Raw genomic sequence first — 21,508 nt, forward strand, 5'->3', positions numbered from 1 at the left:
CCTCCCCCGGTGCAGAAGCCTCAGTTCCCCCTTCCCCAGCACCCCTGGGCTCTGAACCCGCAAAGCCGACCCCAGAAACAAAGCCACTATAGTGGCTTGCCCTGTTGTGCCTGAGGCGGCCGGGACCCCACAGGCCTGCCGGTCAGCGTGGACTCCAGTGCCTGCCCCAGTGGGACCCAGCCCAGCCAGAGACACGGATGGGGAGACAGCGGGCAACGGCCAGCCAGCGGACCTTGAGTGGACAGCAAGGCAGATAATCTGTGCAACTCAGCCACAAAGGGAGGCTGAACCCGGACCCCTGAGCCCACAGGGTGCGGAACCTTCTAGAAGGGGCCAAGGAGCCGCACGCCTTGGGCCGAGTCTGAGGCGGGATGTGGCTTCCCCAAGTTGGAGGAACGCCCTGCCCCAGACCAGGCTCCGTCGGAGGGCAGAAGGCTCCGTGGGAGGAGCTCCCGCCCCAACACCTTGCGTCCCAGTCTGAGGGCGGAGGCCGGCGGGGCCAGTGGGCGCGCCCGGCAGCCTGGTGCGCCGCGGAGAGCCGCCCGCGCCGCTGGGGGCCGCCCGCGGGCCGCGCCGGGCAGAGCGCGCCGTGCGCCCGGGCCCCGCGCCGCACACGCTCGGCGGCCGCGCGGAGACACGGGCGGCGGAGCCGCGGGCGCCAGGAATGCGGAACCCGCGCGCGGGCTGAGGCGCCGGCATGGCGCAGGGGCGGCTGTGAGCGCGCGGGGTCGCGGCCATGGCCAAGGAGCGGCGCCGGGCGGTCCTGGAGCTGCTGCGGCGGCCGGGAAACGAGCGCTGCGCGGACTGCGGCGCCCCGGGTAGGTGCGGGCGCGGCGCGCGGGGGTGCGGGCGGCGCCCGGGGCCGGGGAGGTTGCCGTGGGCTGCCCGGGGATGGAGCGCCCGCTGCCCGGCGGGTCCGCCGCGGGCTCGGCGCCCACCCGCTGCACCTGCGGGAGCGGGCGTTGCCCCGCGCTGGCCCCGCGCCGGCTCCTCCCATCCCCCACCGCCGGCTGCGTGTCTCGCTGTCACCCGCGGGCCGCTCGCCGCTTGCGAAACCTTGGGCTCCGCAAAGAAAGAGGAAATGGGGTGGGGGCAGGGGCCGAGGGGCCGGCCTGGGAGGGTGTGGGGTGTGTGTGCGCGCGGGATTGCGGGGGGCCACCTGGCTCCCCGGCCACCTGCGGGTGACGTCATGTTGGGGGAGCGGGGTCCACCTTGCTCCCCGCCACCTGCTGGTGACGTCATGGCGGGCAGCCCTGCTGCAGGTGTGACTGGGGCAGCCCTGCGGCTTCCTGGCCTCGGACTTTGTTCCCAGCGATTGCTGCCCGGAGTCCCCTGAGGGCTGCCCCTCCCTTGATGGCCACCGCGTAGGAGTGGAAGGAGCGGCGTGCCCTGGCCAGCCTGACCCTGCTCCCAGCTGGCAGGTGCAGCAGGGACCCTGCTCGTGCCACCCTCGGGGCAGGGTCCCCTGGGATCCTAGCCCTCAGAACAACCCCAACACCACAGAGCAGGAGGGTGGGGCCTCACGGGGCTCTCCCCACGCAGGGGCCACAGCAGCAGCAGGCATCCCTGGTGGGTGGCACTGAGGGTGGGCGGCCGCGGTTCCTGGCAGCGGGGCTGGCTGTGCCCACACTCGTGGCTGCCTCTCCCAGACCTGGTGTCCGTGTGCCAGGAGAGGGAGCAGAGGGGTGGGCACTGGCCCACGCACAGGCCAGGCCAGGGGGCTGCGTCTGGCAGGGAGCCACCGAGGGTGCCCACGCTGGTCTTTCCCACCTGGGAGGCCCCCTGCCAGCTCTTGGCCTGAGTCCAGGGCAGCCACCGGCAACTTGGGCCAGCACCTCCTGCGTTGGCCCCGCCATTGTCTGTTCAGAATCTGTGCAAGACGTCAGCGTCTTGGCTCCCGGACCAGCAGCCATGGAGAGGGAGGTGTGGAAGCTGAGGGGGCGCCAAGCCCCTCTGACCATCAGCCCCACAGGGCCAGGAGAGCCAGGGTGCTTGAGGCCTGCTGGGGCGTGGAGCCCGGGGGTGCCCCCAGCTCACAGCTGCCCAGGGAGCCGTTACTGCTCAGGGGCCTGGTGGGGTGCACTTGGCCAGCCGCCCCTGTGGGGTGCTGGAAGGCAGGAGACATGCCCGTCTCCCTGGTGTCCCAGGTCGTGGCTGGGTGATCATTGGGCTCCAGAGTAAGCGGGCATCAGGGCCAGTGGCCACCCTGCTGGTGGGGCCCCACGGGCTGGGTTTGGCTGAAGCTTCAGGGTGCCATGGTGTGGCGGCTGGAAGTGCCGGGCAAAGAAGGGAAGCCCAGGGAGAAGGCCCGGGTGGGGGCCTGCTGAGGGTAGGCTGGGCACAGCCACTGCCCTGGGAAGGAGCCGGCAGGGTTGTTTTTTGCCTGTGTATTTTGGAAGACTTACTTATTTGTATTGGAAAGGCAGGTCAGATGATTTACAGAGAGAGACAGAGAGAGAGATCTTCCTGGGCCTGGTGCGATAGCATAGTGGTTAAGGTCCTCACCGTGACGTGCCGGGATCCCATATGGGCACCGGCTCTAGTCCTGGCAGCTCCACTTCCCATCCAGCTCCCTGCCTGTGGCCTGGGAAAGGAGGACGGCCCAAAGCCTTGGGACCCTGCATCCACGTGGGAGACCCGGAAGGAAGTTCCTGGCTTTGGATTTGGATCAGCGCAGCACCGGTGGTTGCGGCCTCTTGGGGAGTGAATCAGCTGATGGAAAATCTTTCTTTCTGTCTCTCCTCTTCTCTTTTCAATAAAAATAAATAAATCTTAAAAAAATATATCTTCCTCCTGCTGGTTCACTCCCCTAATGGCTGCCATGGCCAGAGCTGAGCCCATCCAAAGCCGGGAGCTTCTGCCAGGCCTCCCACGTGGGCACAGGAGCCCAAGCACTTGGCCGTCCTCCACTGCTTTCCCAGGCCATGAGCGAGGAGCTGGACGGCGAGTGGCGCAGACGCAGTCCGTATGCTATGGCGCCAACCCCAGAATCTCTGTCTTTAGTTTTTTTATATTATTAAAGTTTTATTTATTTATTTATTTATTAAAGATTTGTTTATTTTTTATTGCATAGTCAGATGTACAGAGAGGAGGAGAGACAGAGAGGAAGATCTTCCGTCCGATGACTCACTCCCCAAGTGGCCGCAAGGGTCAAAGCTGAGCCGATCCGAAGCCAGGAGCCAGGAGCTTCCTCCGGGTCTCCCACGCGGGTGCAGGGTCCCAAGGCTTTGGGCCGTCCTCGACTGCTTTCCCAGGCCGCAGGCAGGGAGCTGGATGGGAAGCAGGGTGGTTGGGATTAGAACCGGCGCCCATATGGGATCCTGGCATGTTCAGGGCGAGGACCTTAGCCGCTATGCCGCTGTGCCAGGCCCTAAAGTTTTATTTTTTTCCCTCCCTTCTGTTTAAAGATTTATTTATTTTTATTTCAAAATCAGATATACAGAGAGAAGGAGAGACGGTGAGGAAGATCTTCTGTCCGATGATTCACTCCCCAAGTAAGCGCAACGGCCGGTGCTGTGCCGATCCAGAGCCAGGAGCCAGGAGCCTCTTCCAGGTCTCCCACATGGGTGCAGGGTCCCAAAGCATTGGGCTGTCCTCAACTGCTTTCCCAGGCCACAATCAGGGAGCTGGATGGGAAGTGGAGCTGCCGGGACTAGAACCAGCGCCCATTTGGGATCCCGGCGCGTTCAGGGCGAGGACTTTAGCCGCTACACCACCACGCCGGGCCCTGAAGTTTTATTTTTAGTGATGTTTACAAGTTGAGAAGGATGCATGCCCGTGTGGACCACAGATTAGAGTTAGGGTGAGGATCGGGGGAAAGCGAATGAGACCCTCGTTTCCAGTTTTCTCAGAATCTGTATTTTGAGGCGTTTTTATTGGCGTAAGAGACAAAGCCCCTACCTGCTGGGGTGGAGCTGAGGGAGGCAGCTGCCTGCCAGGGTCTGCACGCACAGGAGGCCAGCCCTGGGGCCCGGCCCCGACCTCCGCTCTGGGTGCTTCGGTCAGTGGGCACAATGAGAGCCGTGTGAGCGTCCGGCTCTCGCGTCCCCAGGCCGTGCCTGGCGTCCACCCCTCCCGCTCAGCCTCAAGCGGGGCTTGTCCTCGGCGTCCGGCTTGTTCCATGTGACCTGAGTGTCATCTGCCGTCTTGGGCACCAGGGCCCCCACCTGCTCAGGGCTGGGCGGTCTCCATCAGTGGGCCCATGGCGGCTCCTGTCCCTCGAGAGCAGTGGGTGGTGCTGCCTGTGTCCTCCCTGAGCGCCTGAGGACTGGGAACTCCATGGGGAGGAGCCCCTCCTGGTTCCCTGCCTGGCTTTGTGCTCCAGCTGGACACAGAGGCTGCTCAGGGCTAGGGAGGGACCAGGGGTCTGGGCCTGTGCCCCGAGCCTGCCTGTGGGGGGCGTGGGTCAGCTGCCCTGGCAGCCTGGGCAGGGCCAGGGTGAGCAGCCACGGGCCGGTGGCCAGGAAGGGCTGTTCCATTCAGGGAGGACATGCAGAGCCCCACAGTGAGTTGGGAGGACGGCGTGTGGGCTTCGGGCTGAGTTTGGGGGTGGGGGCTGGTGCTTTCTGGGGTGCAGGGGGATACAGAGGTGGGGCGGGGAGCCCAGTGCTGGGACTCAAGAGAGCAAGAGAGGCCCATGTCGGTGGTGAGGGGCGGTCAGGCAGAGGCGTGCTGGCCACTGGACACGCATGTACCAGAGCCAGTGGTCCAGGGTGGGAGCCGAGTGGCCTGGCCACTGCCACTGTCTTCAGTCTGCATGATGTGGCTCAGCCCGGGGCAGGGGCGTCGGGGGCCGAGAGCCAGAGGTGCAGGGTTGACGCCGGGGAGGGGGTGTTGAAAGAACAAGGCTTCCAGGGAGGGAGTGTATCGTGAGGGGTCCCTGGGTGGGGATGCCTGGGGACTTGCAGAGCTTTGGGGTGTCTGGTGAGGTGGGTGGCACTGGGCAGAATGGGGTGCAGCTTCCACGTGAGGCAGTGCTGGGGCGGAGGGCCCAAGTCCAGGCCTGATGACAGATACGTGGGGAGGGGATGGGCAGGGAGAGGCTGGTGGGGGAGCAGCTGGACGGGCTGCGTGGGGGGGAGAGTGGCCGCTCCCACCCAGGGTGAGGGTCACGCAGTGGTGTTGGCCATCCTCCGTCCATGGCTGCCACCTGCCGTTGTGAGGGTAGGCCTGGGTTGAAGAGGAAGAGGGGACCCCTAGGATGCTGAGGGGTTCTGGAGGTGGATGGGGCCCCGCACCTCTCCTCCCAGGGCCTGGCTGCTGGGCCTAGCTCCTGCTAGGGTGCCCTGGGAGGCCACCATGACTGCTTACAGCTGGCGCCCCCCTCCCCGTCGGAGTTCTTGGCCCAGTCTTGGCTCCTGTGGGCAACTGGGAAATGAACCAGCAAATGCAAGGCCTCTCTCTGTGCCCCCTCCCTTCCCTCTCTCCCCCTCACAGAGAGAGAATGAGCAGGATGAGGCCCATGCTGGAGCGGCTGCGCCACGGCTGTGTGCTTGGCTGAGCAAGGGGTGCGGAGCACGGTCTCCGGGGGCCAGATGTGGCTTCCTGAAACTGGCCCCTGGCCCCTGCAGGGCCGCCCCACCCACCTGCCCAGGGCACACACCTGCCCTGTTGCCCTACTGGTCCCCACCCAGGCTGGGCCTCACCTGCCCAGGTGCCTCAGGCAGCTGCCGGAAATGACGAGGGGCTGAGTCAGCTCCTGAGGCCTAGGAGCTGCTGGGGGACAGCGGGGCAGGCAGAGGGCAGAAGACCTGCAGAGCTGAGTCCTCATTGGCCCTGGCCACCTGCTGCCCCCAGCCTGACCTGGGGTGGGCACCGATGCCTTGCATCAGCTGGACCCAAGCCCTGAGTGGGTTGAAGGTGTTTCCTGGCTGAGTTGAGTCGGGGCCTGTGTGGTGAGCAGCAGAGCCTGTCTGAGGGGGAGGTAACCCATCCCCCAGGTGTCTGTACCCTCACCCAGGCAGGAGGCCCAGCTCTGCACCAAACACTCCTGCCACACGGTGGAGGGCTCCATGGGGGTCCTGGCCGCATGGTGGAGGGCTCCATGGGGAGGCCCCGCGGGGTCCTGGCCGCACGATGGAGTGCTCCATGGGGAGGCCCCGCAGGGTCCTGGTTCCTGGCTCTGGTTGGGCCCAGGCCTGTTTGCTGTAGCCATCTGGGAGTGACCCAGATGGTCTCTGTTCCTCTCCGTAATTCTGTGACTTAGGAACAAATGGATGAATGAAAGAGCCTTTTAAACAAGCCGCTGCCTCTGGCTTGTCCCAAGCTCCACCATCCCCAGTGGACTCTGTGTGCTCTGCGGGGCCCCCAGTTGGCCTGCCACTGCACGTCCACGCATTGCCAGCCTGTGCTGGTCCTGGTGGGTCAGAAGGCAGCAGCACCCCTGACCCGGTCCCCCATGGCCCTGGGGTGCAGTGTCCCCAGCAGGTGTGATGCCGGCTTGCGAGGGGGTCCCCACGTGCTGAGTACGCACGGGTGGTTTTCAGGGTGCGTGGAGGTGGTCTCCTTCTCTCTCACACGTAGCTGCCGTTGACTAATTGTTGGCGTCACACTAATCTCATCTCTGTGGCATGAGCCCCGTGGGTCGGGGTGCCCGGCTCCGTGTCGTTGGCCCGTGTGTGTGTGCCAGGGGGGTCTCCCCGCGCTTGCTGGAGGCCCCGCCATTGGCTGTCTGCAGGTGGGGGGACCTGTACCTCCCTCCCCCAGCATCGTCTGAGAGACTTGCAGTTTTTATTTTGTTTTAAAGATTTATTTGTTTTTATTGGAAAATCAGGTATACAATCGAAAGATCTCCCATCTGCTGGTTTACTCCCCAAGCGGCCACAGCTGCCGGAGCTGGGCTGATTCGAAGCCAGGAGCTTCCTCTGGGTCTCCCACATGGGTGCAGGGTCCCAAGGCTTTGGGCTGTCCTCCACTGCTTTCCCAGACCACCAGCAGGGAGCTGGAGGGAAGCAGAGTGGCCAGGACATGAATCGGCGCCCATATGGGATCCCATATGGCAAGGACTTTAGCCCCTAGGCTACCACGCTGGGCCCAGGTTTTGTTTCCAAAAATTTTAGATTTAGATCATCTTTTTTTTTTTTTAAAGATTTATTCATTTTATTACAGCCAGATATACAGAGAGGAGGAGAGACAGAGAGGAAGATCTTCCGTCCGATGATTCACTCCCCAAGTGAGCCGCAACGGGCCGGTACGCGCCAATCCGAAGCCGGGAACCAGGAACTTCTTCTGGGTCTCCCACGCGGGTGCAGGGTCCCAAGGCTTTGGGCCGTCCTCCACTGCTTTCCCAGGCCACAAGCAGGGAGCTGGATGGGAAGTGGAGCTGCCGGGATTAGAACCGGCGCCCATTATCATCTTTTCTTTTTAGACTTATTTATTGGAAGGAATGACACAGAGGGAGAAAGATGGTACATTCAAGCCCTGGGTCACTTCCAGATGGCCACAGCAGACAGGGCTAGACTGGCCAGAGCCAGGAGCTGGGACCCCTCAGGGCCTCCCGGGTACTTGGGCTACCACCACTGTGTCCCCCAATGCCTTACCTTGCTGTTGGGAGGGGCAGGCACTGGGCCCAGATCCTCTGTGGGCAGGCCCCAGGCAGGACGGGACCAACCCTCAGCCCGGGGCCCTGTGCACGGCCAGGGCCTGCTCAGCCCCCGGCAGGCCACATGTGTGTGAGCGGGAGGCCCTTTCCTGCAGGTGTCGCTGGCTCCTCTCAGGAGGAAGCTGTGGCCTGGGCACGGCGCTGCCCACCAAGGCCACACCCCTGCCAGGCCCTCCCAGCGTTGCTGGAAATTTCCAGAAAGATGCAGCATGGAGGTGAACTTGTGGTTCTCCTCCCAAGACCCCGCTCAGCGCCCCCACCAGCCTGGGAGCAGGTGGGGGAGGCAGGGCATGCTTGTCCACCGAGAGCCTTGGGAGTCAGGGCTTCAGCCGGCCAGGGCAGACTCGCATGGGGACCTGCCCTGGGTCTGTGGTCCCAGCTGGGCGGTGGCCTGGGCCGCACAGGCTGCCCTCCCCACTGGGGCCACGCCTGGCCCAGGCACTTCAGCCTGACCCTCCTGCAGAGTGGCTGAGGGGCCCCCAGCCGGCCAACCTGCCTCCCTGGGAGACCCCTGCAGGACAGCAGGCCAGGCAGTGGGGACAGGAGGAGTTGGGGTCCCTGCCGCCAGCAGGGAGCCGGGGGGGTCCCCAGCTTCTGCCTGCAGCCTGGCCCTGCCCAGCCCCAGGCCTTGTGGGCACTGGAGCGTGAGCCGTCAGATGGCGGCTGGCTTCTGTTGCTCGCCGCAGCGTGGAGGCGAGAGCGGCTTCGCGATGACTCAGCCCTCTCAAACAGAGTGTTCTCTTGGGGGCCTTGGCCGCTCCACACCCTGAGGCCCACACCCCCTTGTTCCCCTCAGTCAAGTTGTGCCATGAGCGGTGTCAGACACGTGCGCACTGGACTCTCCGTGCTGACCCCCGTCCATGGGCTCCCTCCACGTGGGCACAGTGGACGCTCTGTGCTGACCCCCATCCATGGGCTCCCTCCACGTGGGCAGTGGACACTCCGTGCTGACGCCCCCGTCCATGGGCTCCCTCCACGTGGGCACAGTGGACGCTCCGTGCTGACCCCCGTCCATGGGCTCCCTCCACGTGGGCACAGTGGACGCTCCGTGCTGACGCCCGTCCATGGGCTCCCTCCACGTGGGCACAGTGGACGTTCCGTGCTGACGCCCGTCCATGGGCTCCCCCTGTCAGCCATGTTCCTGAGCCCTGCTGGGTGCACTGGGCATGGTGCAGTCCTGTCCATGCTCGTTCAGGGAGAGGGCTCAGGGCTGCCCCAGAGGGTCCATGACCTCAGACCTGAGCTTTCCCTGCAGACCCCGACTGGGCCTCCTACACGCTGGGCGTGTTCATCTGCCTGAGCTGCTCCGGGATCCACAGGAACATCCCACAGGTCAGCAAGGTCAAGTCTGTGCGGCTGGATGCCTGGGAGGACTCGCAGGTGGAGGTACGGGGCGGGGCCAGGGGATATGGGGCGGGGCCTGGGTGGGTGGGGCGGGGCCTGGGGCGATGGGGCGGGGCCTGGGTGGTGGGGCGGGGCCAGGGTGGTGGGCGGGGCCAGGGAGATGGGGCAGGGTGGGTGGGGCCTGGGCACTGGCACCCACCCCCGCCCCTGCCAGCCCAGCGGCCCTGTGCTGTGGACAGCGTGAGGCGTCCTGCAACCCAGGCCCTCCAGGTTGTTCCTGGGGGCGAGGCCAGGACGGAGGCTGCTGGGACTGGGAGTGAGCCAAGTGTCTGCACCGCATGCCTCGTGCCCAGGCAGAGCTCCGCTGTCCATGTCCTTGCCTCATAACCCAAGGTACCCTGCCAGTGGGGCGGGCTCCTGGGGCTGTGTCCGAGGCTGGGAGGGCGCTCATGCCTGCAGGCTCTGTGGGGCCACACGGGCAGGGGGGCCGTGTGCAGGCGCAGCCTCCTCTGCCAGCGTCATCCCGCCCATCTAGGCCAGTGGGGCCTCTCCGCTTCCTGTCTGTTCCCACTGCCAGCGCTGTCTGTGGGATGCCCACTCCAGGCCCCAGCCTGGCTCGGCAGTGTTCCTCCCAGTGCTGGCTGCCAGGGGCAGGGGGTGCTGAGACCCTAACCCTCACGTGTCCCATGGCCTGGTGAGGGTGTGACCCCAAGCCCCCAACAAGGGTTGCTGTCCACAGGGTCTTTGGAGTTCCTGCAAATGCTGATTGATATATTTGGAAGGAAGTGAGGGGCCAGTGCAGGGGCCCAGGGGTCAAACCCTCTGCCTTGTACGTACCATGGTCCCACAAGGGCGCCAGTTCATGTCCCAGACACCCCACTTCCCATCCAGCTCCCTGCTTGTGTCCTGAGAAAGCAGTCGAGGACTGCCCAAAGCCTTGGGACCCTGCACCTGCGTGGGAAGCCGCAGACTCCTGGCCTCAGGTTGGCTCATCTCCACCCATCGTGGTCACTTACGGAGTGAACCGGCAGACAGAAGATCTGTCTCTGTATCTCCTTCTCTCTGTAACTCTCCTTTTCCAATAAAAATAAATCAATCTTTAAAAAGAGAAGAACAGAGAGAGAGAGAGAGACCTTGATCTTGCACCCTTTGGCTCACTGCCCAAGCGTCCACAATGGCTGGGCCCAGCCAGCCTGCAGCCAGGGGCCAGGAGCCTCTTCCGGGTCTCCCACACAGGTCCGGGGGCCCCAGGACCTGGGCTATCCTCTACTGCCTTCGCAGGCCCCAAGCAGGATGCTGGCTGGGAAGTGGGGCAGCTCGCCTGGGATGCCCAAGTGCCGGGCAGTGGCTTAACTGGCTGGACTGCAGCCAGCGCCTGGCAGGTCCACATCCCGCATGAAGTGGGGTGTTCCGTGGCCCATGTGAGGGCCGTATGTGTGCTCACAGCCCTGCTGGAGCCCAAGCTCATCACACCCAGCCCCCTGGCTCAGGCCCGGTTTTCCTGGCGAGGTCAGAGTTCACCCGCAATGCAGCCAGTCTCAGGCAGGGCAGCTTCTGAAAGAAAACAATGATTTATTCACAGGAACCGAGCATGGCACAGCAGAGCTGGCCCACCCCCATCCCCAGGAACGGGGCAGAGCCCGGCTGAAGCTGGGAGCCCCATGTGGGTGCAGCTGCCCAGCCCTGGGGTGGGTTGGCAGTGAGCCGGAGGAGACTGGGGCTGGCGCTGTGGTGTAACAGGTCAAGCAGCCTGCTGCTTCACTGGGTCCCGGGTGGGCAGTTGCTTCTAGTCCCCGCTGGCCTCCATCCCTCCTAATGCTGCTGGAAAGCAGTGGGAGATGACTCGAGTGCATGGACCTCTGCACCCCCACGGAAGACTCGGATGGGGCTGCTGGCTCTTGGCCTGACCTGGCCCAGTCCTGGCTGTTGCTGCCATCTGGGGAGCAAACCCACGGATGGATGGAAGGTCTCTCCATCTCCGTCTCTCTCCCTAACTCTGCCTTTCAAACTGGTAACTCTTAGAAACAGAGCCGGAGGTGCCGGGGCTCTGCTGTGGCTTGTGGCCAGCCTGTGAGCAGGCCGGACGCTGCCCCTCTCTCGCTGGCCGAGTGACACTTTGCCGTGTGGCCAGGCCACAGTGCTCCCCGGCGCGGCTGGTGGCGGACTGCCATGGGTCTGTGTCGGGTGATCTTTGAGGCCCTCCACCCTGTTCCCAGCAGTGGCCTAGCAGGCAGGAAGTCAGCCACCATGGTCCTGGGCCCCTCGCGCCCCTCCCCCGGGACCATCCGCTGAGCCCCTTCCTCGCCCTTGGTCCCCGAGTCGGGGGTGTGCGCCCAGAGCTGCGGTTTGCTCTCCCAAGCCCTTGATTCATCTCCGCTGCGGCCCCGGAAGGCAAGTGGAGCAGCCCGGACTGGAGCCTGCACCCACGTGGGGTGCTGGTGGTCCCTGGGTCGCTGTTTCAGGGGGAACATCAGGCCCCTCCCACTGTCCTGTGCACTCACGCGCTCACTCATTCACTCACTGTCAGCAGAGAAGCCGCCCCCGCCCCCGTGCCCTGGCTCACACCTTCCTGCCGGCTGTCTGCTGCTCTGTGGTTAGTTGGTAGTTCTAAATTGATATTGAGAACCGTGGTGTTGAACCCCACCCCGGGAAGGGGGCGGAGCGTCCAGTGGAAGGGCGATTTCCAGGAAGAGCCTTGCCCCCCAGCCCCCACCTTGCCTGAGGCCGGAGCAGTCAGGCGGCACAGAGGCCTCACCCCTCCTGCATAAGCTTGGGGGCTTGCACCTGCTCGGGGGGAGGCCCCAATGGCTGGGCCCTCAGTGGACCGGCTGCCCGCACCTGGGACCTCCCTGTAGCCTCGTGTGTGTTTGTACCCGGCTGTGTGTCCGTGGTGTCTTGTGCCTATACGTGTGTGAGTGATTGTCAGCGTGCACATGTGTTCACATACATGTGGGGGAGCAGAGTTCAACGTAGTTCTGAGGAAACCCTGGGCCCCCAGCTACAAGCCCCTTCTGTCTGGGCCACGGGGGCCGGGGCCCGGCTCCACAGTCAGCTACAAGCCCCTTCTGTCTGGGCCACGGGGGCCGGGGCCCGGCTCCACAGTCAGCTACAAGCCACAGGCCTGGGCTACGGGGGCTAGGGGTCCCCGGCTCCACAGTCAGCCACGAGCCTGGGCCATGGGGGGTTAGGGTTTAAACACAGTGAAGATCTCATATTCTTATGTGCAGCTACTTCCTGCAGCCAAATCCTCGTTTCATGGTTAGTTTACCACGAGCCGAAATAGCCCAAATCCCAGGTGCAGCCAGGTGCGCGGCAGGTCATTCGTTCAGCAGGGCAGCAGTGGGAAGGGGTGGTGGGAGAGCCAAGAGGAAGAAGGAAAAAGCCCCCCCGCCACGGTGGCAGGTGGGGGCTGCCAGGGCAGGGGAGGGGGCGAGATGGAGGACGGGGGGCGGGGGAGAAGGGGAGGGGACACACGTGGAGCCCCAGGTGAGCCTGGAAGGTGGGGGCTTGGGGAATTGGCTGGGAGGGACTGTGGGTGGGCCCCAGGGACTGGTGACCGTGGTGATCCGAGCCACGGTGGGTGGGTGGACTAGGGGCAGGGGCTGCAGGGATGGGGGTTGGATTAGCAGGTGAGAGGCCAGGTTACGTCTGATTGGTGGATAACAGAGCAGTGTGAATTCCCGAACTGTGGGAAAGGGGGAGCAGGAAGTGGCCTCGGGTCGAGTTGGGATGTTGGAGTCACTCCTCACAAGGGGGCTGGGTCCCTGGCCCGGCCCAGGCAGCTGTGTCCGGGCGGCTGACCGGGCGCCGCCCTCTCTCGCAGTTCCTGGCCTCCCACGGGAACGCTGCCGCCAGAGCCACGTTTGAGGCCCAAGTGCCATCTTTCTACTACCGGCCCACCTGCACTGACTGCCCGTGAGTACAGCTGTGCCAGGTGCCTCCTGCCCATGGCCTTGGCGGGCCTCCCTGGTTGTCCCTCCTGGGCCTGCTGCTGTGCAGGTGGTGGAAAGCTCAGCCCCAGCCACACCCCAGTGCTTCTGGGCAGGGAGCAGGGCCCCTGACCAAGGCCTTGGAGACAACTGGCCATCTCCCTGCTCAGGGTGGGGAAGGCAGTGCTGTGGGGACTTGGTCAGGGTGGTCCTCCGGCTACAGGCTCCGGGCAGATCCAGAGTGGCCCGGAACTGAGGAGCCCCGCACCCCGCTCTGCCTGCCCTGGGCCGGGGTCTGTCAGCCCCACCTGCCCAGGACCAAGCAGCCAGGGGCCACTGAGACGGGAAGCAGGCAGGGCTACCCCGGGTGCTGAGGTGCCTGGCATGAGCCGCAGGCCTGGAGGGGAAGGGGGGACCCTCATGACCCAGGCCATGGCCTACCACAGCTGCCCTGGGTGCTCCCATGGCCTGTGGACACCTCGGGCCCCCTGGATGCGCCCATGGCCTGTGTCCCTTTTGTCCAACTCTGGAGGACCAGGGCCTCCTCTTCAGTGAGCTGACGGGCAGCCTTCCTGTTAGTCTTCTGAGTTTTATTTTGTTTTTAAGCATTTGTGCGACAGCCTGAGAGATGGAAAGGGAAGGAGAGTGCCCCCACCTGCTGGTTCACTCCCCAGATGGCTGGCGTGGGTTGTTCCTTGTGCACCTGTGCCCTGAGGGGTCAGGCTGGACGGGGCTCTGTCAGTGTGGGGATGGGTGGTCAGGGCGGAGGGGTGTGAGGAGCGGGGCAGGTGTATTCCTGCCAAGGCCAGGTGCCGGGCTGCCTGGCACCGGCGTGGGGACCCGGCCTGGAGCCGTGGCCGTGGCCGTGGGGATGCCCTCTCCGTCGGTGTCATGACGAGCCTGGACGTCTCGTGTCCACTCAGGCTCCTGCGAGAGCAGTGGATCCGCGCCAAGTACGAGCGCCAGGAGTTCATGCTGCCCGAGAAGCAGGAGCCCTATTCAGCGGGTGAGTGTGTGCCCCTGCACCTCTCGGTGGGGAGCCCGTGCATGGGGGACTGCAGCAGGCTGGCCGGCCTCTGGCCACACCCGGCCACGCAGGGAAGTGCGTGCCTCTCTTGCTGTGCTTGCCAGGTTTGGAGAGGGAGGTGCCCACTGGCCCCATGGCCAACCCCCCAGAGACATAGCAAGGCAGCTGCCCGGGCCCCTCCATCTCAGTCCTGGGGGGGACCAGGAAGCAGTGGTGCCCAGAGCAGTATGGGTCCAGGCTGAGCCCACCCGGCCTGCCCCAGCCAAGCCAAGGAAACGCCCAGCCCTGGAAACTGAAGCCAGGCCCCGGGTGGAGGGCCAAGGACCGGTCATGCGACCTCCAGTGCCATCTCCACCAGGAAGGACACATGGCCCTGTGTGGGAGGGAGTGACCAACTGGTCAGCAGGGGATGCCACACCTGCAGGGGGCACTGTCACTCACCATGAGAAGGAGTGTCAGGATGGTGGGGACAGTGTGAGGACAGTGTGGGGACAGTGAGGGACAGTGTGAGTCACAATTGTGCCCTCTGGTGGCAGCAGCATGAAACCTGGCTCAGAGGACACATCTGGGCCGCCTCATCTGGGCTGGCCTCTGGCCCAGCGTCCCTTGGTGCTTGGCCTGTGATGTCCGGCTCTGTTTTGTGCCTGCATGTGTGGGCTCACCCTCCTTGTGTGCTGGAGACATCAGCTGGGCCCACAGGCATGTCAGGCCGGAAGGACACACAGTGCTGGCGGCCCAGGTCTGCCCTGGGTGCCACCCATCCCTGGCCGGGCTTCGGTACGGCACCCAGGGCGAGTGTGAACAGCGGGCGGGCCTGGCCTGCACAGGGCACTGTTGAGTGGATGGCCCCTGCCGCACTGCCCGGCCCTCTGTGGGCCACGAGCTGCATGTCAGCTGGGGCTGGCGTCCGGCCCACTAGTCAGGTGGGCCAGGGCTGCAGGAGACAGCTCTGTGGCCCCACGGACTGGGGAGGCAGCTAAGGGCCTGGCGGGGCTGGAGCCGCCTGTGTGGCTGCAGGGGACGGGGCTGGGGGAGCCCTCAGGCTGTCTCTAGGCCCTGGATGGGACCCTGGATGGCTCTGCCGCCCTTGCCGGGCCAGGCACTCACCTTGACCTAGGGTCTGCTCACCACTCCGGGGAGAGAAGCCCCGAGCACTGGCCCCTTGCAGCGTCGCCCATGACCCTGCTTTGCTGACCCCGTGACAAGCAGGGGCTTGTGGGTACTGACCTCTCCCAGGGCCCACCCTGCGTCCCCCAAGCCCTTTGCTGGCAGTCACGCCTGGTTCTCAGCCTGTTCCCAGTGCCACATCCACTCCCACCTTGGACAGTGTGGGTACAGCCTGCCCCCCCGCCGTTGCCCGGCCCATACCCGGGAGTGGGTAGAAGGAGAGGAGCCGGATGCTGGGCCCCCCGTGGATGCCTGGGGTCACTTCCTGTCTGGGTGTGAGGACAGCCCCGCCCTGCCTCCTGCACAAATGCAGAAGCTCCCCCAAAACAGGAAGTGCTGGTGCAGACAGCCCCCCACCCCGGGGTGAGCCGGCTTTGGGGTTCCCAGGGCTCCACGGTCGCCACGCAGGCACTGCGTGCTGGGGCCGTCCTCAAGGGTCCCCAGCCACCTGTGCAGCCGCTGGCCCTGGACGCCACGGGCGGGGGGCCTGGCCACCCGTGGACCGCGTGCCACCCGTGGACTTTGTGCTGCTTCCACACCGTTCCTTGATCTGAAACTGGTTCAGGCCGGAAGGGCTGGGCTTGTGCTGGGAGGGGTGGGGCTGGGCAATGGGGTTCCCCTGTGTCCTGCCCGGATCCTGTGTCCTGCCCAGCCTCATCGGGCCAGAGAGCAAGTGCTTGCTCAGGTCCTGCCCCACAGTCCAGGCTGGGCTGTGGGGGAGGCACCCCAGGTATCAGGGTGCGGTGGGTGGGGCCCTGCTCTCGGGGCATCTGGTGACAGCTGTTCCTGGCTCCCTGTACTGCGCCCGCCTTGGGCCATGCCTCAATGGCTGCCTTTCATGGCGCCAGGACAATGCCTGCGCTGTCCCAGGCCAGGGCCGCCCACCTCCCCGGGGGCTTGGCATTCCCCCCTGCCATGATGCCAGGCTGGGATGTCCCGGGGCTCCCACCTATTCCAACCTTTATCCCCAGTGTGTTCCTGGGGGACCCAGGAGCCCCGCCCTGTCCCCAGGAGGCTCCCCCGACCCCAGCCACGTAACAGGTCCAGCCTCACTGTGTGTACCCGTGTGGTCCGTGTTGCCGTGCGTGTCTGTGCAGTCCATTGCTGTGTGCACCCATGTGGTCCGTGTTGCTGCCAGCCTCTGAGACACCTGCCCTTTTTACCATACAGCCCAGCTGCCCGTCGGGGTCTGGCTTGTGCCACCTGTGTGAGTTCTGGCTTCCTCTTGGCCATGTGGCAACCTGGGTCTCACCCTGGAGGAAGTTGCTGGCCGTTCCCCAGGTGGCCATGGGAAGGCGGCTGCCCCACGTCCCTAGCCACGCTGGGAGCAGCCACTGGAGGGGACACAAAGATGGCCATCTCTCCGAGGCAGGAGGAGAGGCTGCGGGGCAGGTGTTGGCGTGAGAGTGTGCCTCTACTCCATGGGGTGACCACGGGCCTGTGTCCCCACGACACAAGTGAGGCTCGTCCAGTGAGGACACTGGCTGGGGCCGGTCATGAGGTCTCAACTTGGGCTCAGGCTCCTTGTCCCCAGGAAGGAGGCTGGACGTGGGCCACGTGGTGATGCTGCGTGCGGTCCAGGCACTGGGCCGGGACCGTGCTGGCCTCAGCCTGTGCTGGCTTCAGGCCTCTGGGCTGCTGCTGCCACCTGCTGGGCACAATGGGTGTGGCAGCAGTTCCCACAGGGTCCCCAGCTGGGTGGCTGGGGAAGAGTCTGGGGTCAGGCCTGGCTCCACAGCATTCATGGTGTGGGACCTGGGGGCAGGGGACTTGTTAGGCCCCCCTCAGGATGGCCGAGAACTGGGCATGCCCAGATGTCCACTGGCTGGTGTCTGGGAGACCATGGGGGCCGCACGTGCAGTGGACATGAGGCTGTCTGACCAGAAGTACAAGGAATGGGGCGGGGGGTGCTGGGAGGCAGCTCCTGGAGCTGGGTCAGAGCGAATGCCCCATGGGGCATGGCTGGTCCCTAAGTTCCTGAGAGACCTCTCGCTACTGTCCCAGTTCCGGTGGCCACGCAGCCCCTCTGCCCCTGAGCCGGGGGAGCCTGGGTGACAGGATGCCCTCCTGAGGGAGTCCCTTGGGCAGCCAGGCCTTCCGGGCAGGGGCAGTTAGCATCCATCCTCTCTGTGCTACCCAGTGTGGCGCAGCCCCAGGGGGCAGGACAAGGACTGTGGCTGCTCTCCCTGCTCGGCTCGGGGCCCTGGCCACCAGGCCTGGCCCACTGGACTGGCAGTGAGAGGGCTGCAAGGGCTGCTCTGATGGGTGCTGTGTGTGCCCACGCCAGGCAGGTGGCTCGGACAGGCTAGGGTGCAGCCCTCCCTGAACAGGCTCCCAGGTGTGTGGGGCAGGGCCCCCCATTTCCTGGCTTGCTGGGTAGCCGGATGGGCAGCCACCTGGCTGGGCAAGGCTGCAGCTCCTCATGGATCATGGGCCAGGAGTGTGGGGGGGGGAGGGTGCATGGGGGGGCGGGGCATGGCTGGCCCCTGTGCTTACAGGGTGGGGGTGGGGGGGCTGCGAGGTGCCTTGCCTGCCTGGAATGTCCACCCCCTGATGGCTGCATCTCCCCCAACAGGGTACCGGGAGGGCTTCCTCTGGAAGCGTGGCCGGGACAATGGGCAATTCCTGAGCCGGAAGTTCGTGCTGACAGAGCGTGAGGGGGCCCTCAAGTACTTCAACAGAAATGATGTGAGCAGGTGCCAGGCAGGGCAGCGGGGGCTGCATGCGGCCAGTGGTGGGGTCCCCTCCCAGCTGGTACTGCCAGGCAGATGGCCACACTGCAGGTCAGCTCAGGACACAGCTGGGAGTGGATGGTCCAGCCCCGCAGGACATGCCCAGGGGTAGGACACACTATCAGGCACTCTGGTGAGGGCTCGTCTGTGGGGACAAACCACGGACATGGGGACATGGACAGACCACGGACCCCCGTGGGGGAACACAGACCACAGACACAGGAACAGACCACGGACTCCCCATGGGGACACAGACCACAGACACAGGAACAGACCACGGACTCCCCATGGGGGGACACAGACCACAGACACAGGAACAGACCACGGACCCCCATGGGGGGGACACAGACCACAGACACAGAAACAGACCACAGAACCCCCGTGGGGACACAGACCACAGACACAGGAACAGACCACGGACTCCCCATGGGGGGACACAGACCACAGACACAGGAACAGACCACGGACCCCCGTGGGGGGGACACAGACCACAGACACAGGAACAGACCACGGACCCCCGTGGGGGGGACACAGACCACAGATACAGAAACAGACCACAGAACCCCCGTGGGGACACAGACCACAGACACAAGAACACATACCACGGACCCCCGTGGGGGGGACACAGGAACACAGACCATGGACCCCCCGCGTGGGGGGACACAGACCCACAAGGATGGGCAGCCATGAGAACACTGCCCTCAGGCACACACAGGAGGACACTCCCATGCTGGTCCTGGGTGGCTCTCACCTTCCAGGTGTTGCCCCTCAGCCAGCTCATCCCTGTCGGCGTACCCAGCTCAGCCCTGGGCAGTGGGTGCAGCCCCACTCCTGCCCACGGCACCTCTGCTTATCCGGGGATTGGGTGAACGTGCCGGGAGGGCTGGGGTCTCCGGGAGGTACTGTGTTGCCCGGCGCAGGTCCGTGTCTGGGACAGCTGACGGGTTGGGTGTGGGGGCACAGTCCCCTCCTGCAGGATGTAGCCCCTGGGGGAGACCCTCACCCCCACTCCCAGGGCCAGGCTGTGGCTCAGCCCACTCTCCCGTCTGCTCACAGGCCAAGGAGCCCAAGGCTGTGATGAAGATTGAGCACCTCAATGCCACCTTCCAGCCAGCCAAGATTGGCCACCCGCATGGCTTGCAGGTCACCCACCTGAAGGACAACAGTACCCGCAACATCTTCATTTACCACGAGGACGGCAAGGTGGGACTCCAGCCAGGGGGCCGAGGGGCCTGGGAAGAGCTGGGGCTTCCAGATGGCCACCAGGGCCGGTGCAGTCGGCGACCCTGGCCTGGAACGGTCCCCCGCTCCTCAAGGTGCAGCTGGCCTGGTCCCCCTGGCTTGTCTGTCCATCCTGCCCTCGGGGACCAGTCCAGAACCCCCCTCTGCAGGGCCAGGACCTGGTGTGCCAGGGAGGCAGGCGCTGGGCCAGTGTTCCGAGGGGTGGACATGGCAGAACAGTGTGTGTAGGGACCTGCGAGCAGGGGTTGCGCTGGTACTGTGTGGGTGACCCCACTGGCCTGACAGCTGCTGGGTGCTGCCGGGCTTGGTCAGTGGCGTGGCAGCAGCATGGGTCTGGGAAAGGAAGACACAGGGGCCTGCCCTCCGTCAGAGTGGCCACAACATGTGGAGAGGACGCCGCCCAGGGCCCCCGGCCACACAGCCCACACTGGCCCTTGGGCACTTGCTGCGTGGGGCTGGGGCCCAGCTCTCCCCACCGCCGACGCCCTCTGCCTCTGTTCCCAGGAGATCGTGGACTGGTTCAACGCGCTACGAGCTGCCCGCTTCCACTACCTGCAGGTGGCGTTCCCGGGGGCCAGCGATGCAGACGTGAGTGGCTGGCCTGGGGGCTCCCCCAGGGGCAAGGGGCCCCCGGAGGTGGGGTGTGTCCCAGGGGGCGGGGGCCATGTGGGCAGCTGGGCTCCAGCTCCACCCTGACCCCTTTCGTGTCCCAGCTGGTGCCGAAGCTCTCCAGGAACTACCTCAAGGAAGGCTACATGGAGAAGACGGGGCCCAAGGTAGGTGTGGGGGTGCCGCGGGCTGTGCTGGGGTCTGCCCCCCGAGCCTGTGCCCAGCAGGGCCGAGGGCCAGCTCCTCATGGCCGCCCCGACCCACAGCAAACCGAGGGCTTCCGGAAGCGCTGGTTCACCATGGACGACCGGAGGCTCCTGTACTTCAAGGACCCCCTGGTGAGGAGCCCGGGGCTGCTCCTGGCGTGGGCGGGTGGGGTGGGGTGGGCGGCCAGGGACCAGAGGGGCCATCTGTCGCAGGACGCCTTCGCCCGTGGGGAGGTCTTCATTGGCAGCAAGGAGAGTGGCTACACGGTACGGGAGGGGCTGCCGCCATCCACCCAGGGCCACCACTGGCCACACGGCATCACCATCGTCACGCCTGACCGCAAGTTTCTGTTCACCTGTGAGACGGAAGCCGAGCAGCGGGAGTGGGTGCAGGCGTTCCAGAAAGTGGTGGCCAGGCCCATGCTGCCACAGGAGTATGCAGGTGAGGGGCGGCCGGGCGTGGCCCCTCCTGGGCACGCAGCTGGGGGCCACCTGACACCCATTCTATTTGCAGTGGAAGCCCACTTCAAGCATAAACCCTAGCGGAGGCAGCTGGACGCCCGGGGACCCCGGACACGTGACGTGGCTGTCAGTAGCTGCGATGGGGGGTGGGGGCTGTGCACGTGGCGAGCCCGGGCCGAGCTGCGTCCCCACCAGAACTGGCCTTGGGGCTGACTGGGCACCCAGGCCAGGGGCCCCATGCCCTCAGTACCAACCCCCCCAGAGGCTCTCTGCCTCCAAGCAGGACTCGACAGCTGGCTGCTGCACACACACCCTGTGGCCCGAGGGACTGTGCCACTCGCCCTGCCCCCTTGCCTATGCCTCCTCCACTATTTATTGGGTACTGCTGCATGGGCAGTGAGCGGTGTGTGCACAGCTCCTGGGGACCCTCTGCTGGCTGGAGGCCCCCACCTTGCCCCTGGCCCACAGCCAGCCCTTGTTGGGCTGCCCGGCCGCTGCACTCTGAGAACCCCGTGGCCCTGGCTTTTGTGGGTGCTGACCAGTGGCCAGTGCCCGCCCACGCCCAGCTTGCCCTCCCTGCTGGCTGCTGGCAGGCCAGTGGCTAAGGCCACAGTGGATGTGTCACCTGCAGGTGCCCTGGCTACTCCCCAGCCCCCCACCTTGCCCCGGGTATGTTGAGCACACACACGTGTGGGCCTGCATGTGGCGTGTGCACGGTGGCCAGCCACGACCTTAGCTCGGGATGGGAGAGGCCCCTACGAGGTGGCGGTGGCAGCGGGAGCCCACGGCAGCCCCTCCTGTCCACCCTGTGTTGGGGTTCTGAGTGTGCAAACCCACAATAAATGGCACTTGACCCGCACAGACTCTGGAGGTGTCTGGGGGCACGAGGCGGTGTCTTCTGGCTCCATGTCCATCTGTCCACCTGTGCCCGGGCCCACTGCAGACCCTCCACCTGCCAGCTGCGTGCGATCCTGCAGGTGCTGTGGCCCTGTGGGGTGCCCCTGCCAGGTCACCCCTCTCCCTCCACCCTGGCCTGTCAGTCTCCGAGTCTGCTGGCCGCTCTGCTGCCCATGTCCCGGCCCACATGGCAGAGCCGGGCAGAGGCCGAGCACGCACAAAGGACCACGGCTGCACGCCTGGTGCAAAGGTTTATTTACACGCATAGTGACAGGCCTCCGCGCACCCCCAGC

General features: G+C 65.3%; 1 protein-coding gene across 1 annotated transcript; it reads left to right on the forward strand.

Annotated features, from left to right (window-relative positions):
* Window positions 1-501: 501 nt before the first annotated feature.
* ADAP1 (ArfGAP with dual PH domains 1) lies at window positions 502-20,572 on the forward strand. The gene is made up of 11 exons (XM_058680438.1): window positions 502-818; window positions 8,856-8,986; window positions 12,768-12,859; window positions 13,797-13,879; window positions 17,643-17,755; window positions 18,856-19,002; window positions 19,546-19,629; window positions 19,755-19,817; window positions 19,917-19,988; window positions 20,070-20,298; window positions 20,371-20,572. Exons 1-11 carry the CDS (start codon window positions 737-739, stop codon window positions 20,397-20,399), a joined length of 1,125 nt encoding a protein of 374 aa, XP_058536421.1. The 5' UTR covers window positions 502-736; the 3' UTR covers window positions 20,400-20,572.
* The last annotated feature ends 936 nt before the right edge of the window (window positions 20,573-21,508 follow it).

This window comes from Ochotona princeps, chromosome 24, assembly GCF_030435755.1.
Source record: "Ochotona princeps isolate mOchPri1 chromosome 24, mOchPri1.hap1, whole genome shotgun sequence".
NCBI lineage: Eukaryota > Metazoa > Chordata > Mammalia > Lagomorpha > Ochotonidae > Ochotona > Ochotona princeps.